The 9,221-nt window shown below is 39.0% G+C and overlaps 1 protein-coding gene across 2 annotated transcripts; it reads left to right on the forward strand.

Annotated features, from left to right (window-relative positions):
• The first annotated feature begins 5,305 nt into the window (after positions 1 to 5,305).
• On the forward strand, positions 5,306 to 8,699 carry LOC148010852 (uncharacterized). Of its 2 annotated transcripts, none has more exons than XM_087671231.1 (3): positions 5,306 to 5,923; positions 6,313 to 6,689; positions 8,139 to 8,699. In XM_087671231.1, the coding sequence occupies exons 1-3, from the start codon at positions 5,875 to 5,877 to the stop codon at positions 8,577 to 8,579; spliced, it is 867 nt and encodes a 288-aa protein (XP_087527357.1). In that variant the 5' UTR covers positions 5,306 to 5,874; the 3' UTR covers positions 8,580 to 8,699. The 2 variants fall into 2 exon arrangements, with proteins under 2 accessions (XP_087527357.1, XP_087527355.1); XM_087671229.1 differs by having other exon boundaries at positions 5,307 to 5,923; positions 6,304 to 6,689.
• The last annotated feature ends 522 nt before the right edge of the window (positions 8,700 to 9,221 follow it).

Consider the following 9,221-nt stretch of genomic DNA (forward strand, 5'->3'; position numbering starts at 1 on the left):
TTGCACTATAAAAGATTTAAAGAAAATTTGATCAATCTCAATACACATACCATGCAATCCCATTTTGATGCAATTGGGAAGAAGCATGCTACAAAAATGAGTTGTGAAATAAAATAACAAATAATTTTTTTTCTATAAGAATTATTATGATATTAAGGACTTAGTACTTGCTTAAAGGGTCGCCCACATCAATTAGAATCATATTTTGGAGGGTTTTCTAGGTTTCCTTGTTTATTATTCTAAAAAGCATTCTAATGGCTATAATAATAAAATAGGCTAGGGGAGTTGAAAATCCATAAGCTCCCTTATAAGGGTTGGTTAGCAATCCTTTCTGCAAAATACCATTTATCTCTATTCATTTCCTATAAGAAATCTCAATACATAGCAAAATGAGTGATGAGAGAAACATTTACAAGTTGTATAGGGTTGTTTCACCTTGCAAGTTAATGAGATTTTGATTGAGAAAGTCTTGATACATGATCAAAATTACAATAAGAGAAGGGAGACATTGAATCAAGGGTTGTTCTATATATGGCTCTCTATTTAAGAGCACAAGAGGTACTAAGTACTTTGTGCAAATAAGTGGATGGAACTTGTTGTTGAAGTGCTCAGTCCATAAAAAATGGGCATTCCCTTCAAGAGGCTTGAGTACACATCAAAGTGGACTTGAAACCATGAATCAAATTAGCAAATGCAAAAGGAAAGGATGCCACACTTTAAAAGATGGGAGACAAGGTTGCCAAAGAATCGAATGTGGGTGGCATAAGAGTAAATAGGAGGGAATAAGCAAATGCAAAGGGTAGCAAGGACTCATCACTATGCAATAAAGGTCTCTCACTCACTAGACTTTTGGGATTGCAAAGAAAAATGACTTAGCATCTTACTTTTGAGCATAGGAGGAATGTGCCTCTTTGAAGCTAATCTCACTCATGCATAAATCATACATTTCCAACTTCACACTATGTAGAACACTATTCTACGTGTATAATAGCATCATGCACATGCACACATCTCACTTTTTAAAAAACATACATGCACACCTTAAAGAAAATAAGAGAAGTCAAACCCGCATTGCTTTTGATGGTACTTTAACACGATTTGATTCTCCTTTGAGCACTTTTTGCATGAAAGCCTGAGCCAAAATATCATTATCATGGAACTTTACCCATTGTTGATTATTGCTAGTCAAAGCAAATTGCAAAATGAGACCTTTGCTGCTAACAAAAGTGCCCTCCTTTTGCCTTTTGATGTTTTTGATTAGCCATGGAGCTTACATACCAATATCATATAAAGCAACTTACTATTAATTTATGCCATTGAGAAGGCCCACATCTACATTTGATTAATGAAACAATTTTAAAATCATACATCATGTCTCGATCTATTGCTACTAACATGGAGAAAGCTAAGCTAGTTTTGGAAAATGTCTCACTTGTCCTTTGCATACTTACCACCAAAAGAATATATGACACTATTGGATTCAGAAAATACTTTAATAACTATATTGGCTCATGTCCGAGATCATGGATGTGATGTTGTGTTTTTCAATGTGGAACTTATTGTAAGGGGTAGTATTTACTACCCCTTATAATAAGTTAGACTCTAATATCAAAACCTCCCTTTTAATACATGTTAAATATTAATCATCAATTAGAAAGATGTACAAAATTTTCCATAGAATCAAGCATGAACAAGGAAACATCATCTTCTCATCCCTGGAAGTTTTGGATCATAGCTCTTTTGATAATAAGCCACATGTCAAACATAGTAGGAGCATCCTCCCTATTTCCCATGAAGATGGGCATGATGTTTACCTATCAGTTCTATCATCATTTGGCATGCACGATAGACCCATTGTAAGCCTAAATGTATATACAATGTCTCTAAGCCTCACCATGTGCAGCATCAAAGAGAGGGCTTGCCATAATCCAATATTAATGGATAAATCAAGCCAAGACACTAACCATATATTTGCAATTCGCATGCTTTCTTATATGAGGAGGGAATCATAAGGCGTGCGCGCATGCGCCCACACGCACGCACACACACAATAGGCTATTCAATTGGGAACTAGTGCCTAATATGTGTCCCTTCTATCATTGAAGTGAAGAGAATTAATATCATTTGTTATGCCCTTGCAAAAGGAGTGCTCCTTTATGGATTGAGGTTCATAGTTGTTGGCTAAAGGTGGATTAGATGATAGGCTAACATGGAGATGAGTACTGGATGTAAGGGCACAATGTCCCTTGCCTTTGTTGAATTATGGAATGTCCTTAGGATTTTTACTTTGTGTTCTATATGGAGTCCTAGATACAATGTAATCTTTGGGAAACTTCCTAGCATTATGGCAAAGCCAAGTGCTTTTGTGTATCCATTGCGGGTGAAGAAACCATGAGATTGGCACATATTGTTAAGGCTAGTGAGACACCTATTCTTGTTTTGTTTAAGCTTAGGAGCTCTTTATGAGTTTGATCTTCCTCTTTACTAGATTTATGGGATATATATTTGACTAAAAATCAACTACATAAAAAAAAGTTTGCTATGCTCTAAAAAGGAAGTCAAAGAGACAATGACTTGGGAGAAAAAATGGGTTAAAAAACAATACAAGAGATTGTCTAACATATAAAGACCATCAATGATATTAGGGCTTCAAGTATTCAACTATGGTACATTGTGTGGAGAAATTCAATTGTACATGAGTATTAATCAAGGTTATTTCTTAGAGTTTCGAGCAAGTTTAATTTTCAAACTGGAATATAAATTACGATGTTGTTCTGCCCATGGCAAAAACCATCTTACCAAATCCCTCATTTTTATATTAGACACAAAAATAATTACAATGTTGTTTCGCCCATGGCAAAAACCATCTTACCAAATCCCTCAAATTCATATTTGACACGAAAATAATTACTCTTGAAGAATGTCAAATGTTACCAAATCACATAGAGTGTTTAGTGCAATTGGCTTGCTTGATAATACTAGGAACTAATTACATGTGACAATCCTTCTTTTTTTTTGGGAGAGGGTGGTTGTTGAGGCAAATACTTTGCCCCTAAGGACAAACAATGTGATAATCCAAAATTTCCCTTAATGGTCTCCATATGCCAAAATGTTGAAGCCTAAGAGGGATAAATGTTGACGTTTAAAACAAATTTGGTCAATATATTTCCTTTAATGGTCTCCATATGACAAAATGTTGAAGCCTAAGAGGGATAATCCTTGATCCTTGGCTAGGAAAAAGCCTTATCATAAAACCACTTCATTGTCCTTTAAATACTTCTCCCTATTTGTGGCAAATAAGAGCTAGGACTAGTTTGCTACACCTAACATTGTGCTCAATCTTTGTGGAACTACACACATGTAGTTTAGTCACAAACTTTATATGGCACAATATGCCATTTTCTAAGCATGCAAATGCGCATGACTTCACCAATTGCTTGTTGTGAATTGCTCAATGAATGCAAGAGCAATGACACAAGTGGTGGATTAATGAGTAGCAGTTTTGATGTAATTATCTCCTCTAATCTGATCAATAAACACAATTTCTTTACTAGGGTGTTGAAAAGCTTAAAATCTTTTAGAGTCCTATCTACATCCAAAGGTACCACTTGATCAAGGTAAAGTTGTGGTAAACGACTTGTTCAAACACATTTAGACTAGCGACATTGTATAATTATTTAGGAAGGAAAATTAGACGCCAATCATGGTTACTAATTGAAGTAATACAAATGTATGCATCTTAACGGTGGCTTTACATTAGATTTTTACATTTAACGATAGTACAATGAGAGTTTCATTATTAGCACTATTCTTACATATTAAGGGAGTTAAGCCCATACGTAGCATGTTGGAAGGGGTATTGACAATAGCTTAGTGTTGATCTAATTGAAGAAATGTGGCCCTTTTTTGTTGATTAATTTGAAAGGATAAATGAACCTACAAATGATATGATATTTGAGAAACTTAGCTATCAACTTCACATTAGTGCAAAGGGCTTATAGTGACATTTCTATATTATGTGGTTTGTGAATTTTTATTTGCTAGAGGAAAATTAGTCTCATCCATAAGACTCCCAAAGGGACTCCAAGTAAGTGGGCTAGAACAAGAAGGTGATTCCCAACATAATATTGTAAGCCTTAGACAACTAAAACAATGGCACACCTCATAATTCCCGTGTTAGAAAACTTGCTCATGATTGGTCCTTGGGCAAAAATGGCAAAAATTTGGAGATTCCTTTCATACCCACGGTTTGTGCCTCTCTTCTCTGGTAGTTGTATGACATAGGTCTGCCTTGGAGTAAATTGAGATGTGCTCATGTAAGGTTCAATACAATATCTCCATTGTGAACCAAAGTCAAGAAGAGGAGGCAGCACTTGTGCTGCATGCGTCTTTTCACCATGCATCTTGTAATTACTCTAGGGAGATGCATAGTAGGATTTCAAATGTGAGAAACCAATTGTATTGTTGCAAGCAATTCTTTTACAAAGAAATAATATGTGAGCAATGTTTATTAGCCATGGCTAAGTGTAATTCATTGGAATTGTTTTGCACCCTATGCACCTCACATGCTTTCTTCTCCTCTAAGACATTCTTTACTTAGACTCTCCCTTGCAATGTCATTGATTTTTGTGACACTATATTAGTAACACCACTGGCATGCTTATTCTATGTCTTGGACGTTTCCTCTTCAAAGATTATTGAAACTTCATGTTCTTGGAGGAGATTAGTTCCACATTATTTGTGATAGTAAAAACTTTTGGCAAAAGTTTAGCAAATCTTGTGATGGATGTGCAACTTGACATAAGCTTGCCATCTTGTTTTCACATTGATGTTAAGCAAATGCAGCGCAATTAAGACATTCACTAGAAGCAACATGTGGGAATTTGCTGTAAGGATCGATGGAATTTAGATGCGAGTACATTTGGAAAGTGCAAGGTTTGAACACATACACTTTTGTCGAGCTCCAACCAAATGGGATATGATGCCATTGATAAGTTTGATGGATTTTAGGAGAGGAAAAGGGAATGAAGGACTTGGGCAGTGGGATGGGGAGGAGTGATGTGTGCAGGAACACACACTAAAATTGCAATGGATTCTGGAAGGGGAAGGGGGGCATCTCTGGTATCTATCTCCCCCCACAAACCAGGGTTGTGGCGTGAATGTCATGTGAAAACTTAGAAGGTTTGGAAATTGGGAGACGGGGGGCAGGGGAGCCTCGCTGACGTCACAGGCAAGGGGCCCACCCCCTTCTAGTCCCCCCTCTCTCTCTCTCTCATATCTCATAAATCAGAGTCCTTTAATTGTTTGTCATCTGCTCCCTTCTTCCAGAAAACACACACACACTCTCTCTCTCTCTCTCTCTCTCTCTGCATCTTCTTGCTTGACAAGTAGCCATGCCTTGCGCCTCTTTTGTTCTGCTTACCACCTGTCTGCTGGCCATGGGATAAAGATGGAACCCATCTCCTTTCCATATCCGCCGCCTTCATCCTTCCCTTCCTTTTCCTCCTCCATCGTCCATTAACATCTCTTCAGCCCACCCTGTCCTCCCCTTCTCATTCTCTCCACCTCTTCTTTATATACCTCTCTCTCTTTCTCCGGTCCCTGCGTCTCTCTCTGTTCCTCGAATTGTTGCCCCTTTGTTGTTCCTCAATGGCCCTCTGTCTCGAAATCCCCATTGGCTTCAAGATGCCCAAGCAGGTCGCCCATTTCCAATCCTCTCTCCAACACCCCCCTTCCTCTCTGCTCTGACAATACCCTTGCTTCTTTCACCCCTTCCTCCCTCTGATCTCTGATAGGATCCCTCCTGCACGCGTATCATTGACAGCTTCTGTTGTGAATTGGAAAACTAGGGTTTTGAGGTAGGCGCACACAGCTATGGCATGGAATGCATTGGGATCTGCTCAGGAGAAGAACGTGCATCCTGGTAAAAGTGCCTCCTGAGTTTTCTGACCTTCTCATATGAAGGCCCTTTATCAATTGTTTTATCAACAGGTCTTGTCATGAATCTCAGTAATATGGCTCTTGAAAATATGTAAATGTAAGGGGCTTCAATTTGTGGAGGTGATTTAGCCTAATTATTTCAAATAAGGTCTCACTGTGTATCTCCTGAACAACCTTTCAGCCCAAATGTTAAATGTAAGGTGTCTCGTTTTCATCTCTTCACTGGAAATTGCTGCTTTCCTTCTGTCACTGCAATAACATTATTGCAAGTAGGATAATGTTAGGTGTTCATGTTTCGTTATTGCTGCTTTTCTCCTCTCTCTTAATGAAGACAATATACCTGAGGTCCCCCCTTACCTGCAGATTTTGCAGGAGAACAGAGTAAGCGGCTGCGAGAAGTATCAGTGCAAGATGAGGTCGATGACGATGCTATTGTGGATGAGCTTACAAACTCACCGGAAAAGAAGCGGCGGCTAACCGTCGACCAAGTGAATTTCCTAGAGTTGAGCTTCAATGCAGATCTTAAGCTTGAACCTGAGAGGAAGGCTCTCATTGCCAAGCAACTGGGCCTGCGTCCTCGTCAGGTTGCAATCTGGTTCCAGAACAGGCGAGCACGGTGGAAAAATAAGCAGCTCGAGCAAGATTATGATTCCCTTAAGGCCAAGCATGAAGCAGTGCTGAAAGAAAACCAGAGTTTGTTGAAGGAGAATGAATCAATGATTATGGAAAACAAAAAGCTGAAGGATGAGGTGGATCTCGGATCAATTCACCCTTTGTGTGGATCCATTAAGTTGATGCATGTTACATCTTGAACCCAGCGTTGTTCTCATGAATATAAAGTATTATAGACATAATGGGATGATGATTTTCTCTGTATATGCCTGGCCTTTAGTTAATACTGTTTGCCAGTTAGTACGCACTTAGATTGGTATGCAATCCACTCAGTATTTGGTACAATGCCTATGCATGTACTCTGCTTGACAGATACCGGTGAGGATTGTTGCCATGGAGATCAACCTACTTGCTGGACATTACACCAAATTTCATTAGAAGCAATAGTAAAGTGCTGCATAAACAGCAATTGAAAGGAGCTGCTGTAAATACTTTGAAACATTTATCTTCTGTCAGTGGACTTGTAAAGAGCTGCATTCTTTGGCCAGTGTGACAATACTCACGTTATTGATTGGTTTGTTCATGTATCTGGACTGCAGTTTACAGCTTTGGCAATGTTGCTGAGAAAGCTCTTTGCTATCAGAAGTATGTTGCTCTTAGAGGTTTTCGAGGATGTTTCTTAATGCTCCTTGCCGTGAAGAAATCTTCGATGCAGCACACAGCTTGCAATTGATGTCTTACTTCACTTTCACATAAAGCTAGATCATGTGTATAAGGGGCCGTTCTCTGAGGGTGTTCTCTGGTTTCAAAAACCAGATCTAGTGCACGTGAAGGGAGTGCAAAAAAAGGCTAGAAATTTAAATATAAAATTTTCCATGAAGTTGGAAAGTAGTCTGCCACTTGAAAGACTTGATCTTGTCAACTGCGGCCCGCAGTGATTTCTGCCCATACTAATTTGGGAGTGGTTTTCACTTGGATACACCACCACTTCTGCCTGTAGTAAGTTTAGAACCATTTTTCAAAACTGGTATTTGTAAATCAAGCTAATGTGGCCTGAGTTGAAAACCATTAACCCCAAAACTGCCCAAAACCAGTTGCCGGTCTGGGGCTCACAGGACAGGAACAGCCCTTTAGATTAGGCTAAGGTTTTCATCCATTTAGGTGGTCAATCAGCTGTTTTCAATACCAGTTTATTATAATTATTATTGACAGTACAATGCTGGTCATGAAACTATCTTCAACCATTGTTCTTGTCACTCACACGAGCACCTTCAGGACAAAGTGACAAACTCAAAAACTTCTTTATTTGGTGTTTGCTGAAGTTATTAGTTCCTGAAGTGCCTCTGCAGGTCAGATTTCACAAGAAATTATGTCCAGAAGTCCCATGGGCTCATTTTTTTGGCAGAGCTTTGTAGTTCACTGCAGATCAGCATATCTAGTCGGAGGGGCATGCCATGATGAGGGTGCATCACAATTGATATTATTTGTGGATTCTCCATTTAGTTTGCTTTGATATTTTTTCACAGTAGTCTTGTTAGTTTGTGGTAATATGCTTGACTAAGGTACAATGATCCTACAACTTACAGGTTGCACGCTTGACAGCCTTGTTGCAAACAGTTGAAAAGAATGATATGGCTGATCCAATTGATGATATCGTTACATCAAGGTTGACCGGTCGAGATATGGTTGAGCTGAAAGATGAGCAACTGAGTGGGAAGTCTGGTCTTACGTCTCCCAGTAAATCGTCAGATGAGCAAAGTGAGATACAGGATTCAGGACAAAGCTCTCCGACATGTGAAGAGGGGGTGGCCATTGTGGAACCTGCCCTTGGAGAACTCAATTCCACTTTGGCTTGCTCAGCTTTGAAGTTTGAAGTTGAGTGCCCTCCCTTGTACATGACAGATGAGATACTGTTCAACCCTCTTCTGTTCCAGCAACTAGCAACTAATGGTGTTTGCCTGGAGGATGCATGCAATCTTCTCTTTAATTTGGAGGATCAGTTACATGGGCTTGCATGGGGTGGATGATGTGTAAGCGTACTTATGAGACACTAGAAGCAGTTCCATCAATCCTGGTGGATGACATATATATATATATATATATATATATATCTATAGATATGAAATCAATATATATATTATTAGTTACTATTTGTCTGGTAGGAGTCTACTTGTATATGAGAACCAGATATGGCTTTCTAGGACATTTATGCTAGCTGGGGTGTTGTAGGTATAATCTTTATGGGAGGCCTTTCAAACACCTCCCATATTTGGGTGTAATCTGTGGTTGGAAGGTTATGCATATCTAAGTTTTGACTATTTGCAGGATAGATTAGCCTTCCAAGTTTATTATCCTGTTTTGCTTTTCAAGATATTTTTCTCTGTCCGTACCCAGTGATGTGGAGACTAAGTGTACAGCATCATGTAAATCAATGAATTATATCAAATGCGAGGACAGAAGCCGATGAGCTGTTGAGCTGTTGCCTTGTCATCAGAATTTGGAATTCCTTGGTCTTGGTGATAAGGCTAGCAGTTGGATCGTGTGTTGCTTAAAGATGAAACCAAGCTAATAGCAGCAGAAAGAAAAAATGGGAGGGAAAGTTCGATTCAAGCTTGAAGGCTTGCTGGGCATGTGAAGCATCAGATGATTAGCACCTTAGAGCTCTGGGA

The sequence above is a fragment of the Lygodium microphyllum genome, chromosome 29 (genome assembly GCF_053477565.2).
Source record: "Lygodium microphyllum isolate KBCC chromosome 29, Lygodium_microphyllum_v1.1.10, whole genome shotgun sequence".
In the NCBI taxonomy this organism is placed as follows: Eukaryota; Viridiplantae; Streptophyta; class Polypodiopsida; order Schizaeales; family Lygodiaceae; genus Lygodium; species Lygodium microphyllum.

Excerpts from the sequence above, each read along its gene's own strand:
- LOC148010852 (XM_087671229.1), top strand. The coding sequence starts at position 5,875 with ATGGCATGGAATGCATTGGGATCTGCTCAGGAGAAGAACGTGCATCCT. Across the intron at positions 5,924-6,303 it reads GGAGAAGAACGTGCATCCTG|ATTTTGCAGGAGAACAGAGT; the intron begins GTAAAAGTGCCT and ends CCTTACCTGCAG. Across the intron at positions 6,690-8,138 it reads ACAAAAAGCTGAAGGATGAG|GTTGCACGCTTGACAGCCTT; the intron begins GTGGATCTCGGA and ends TACAACTTACAG.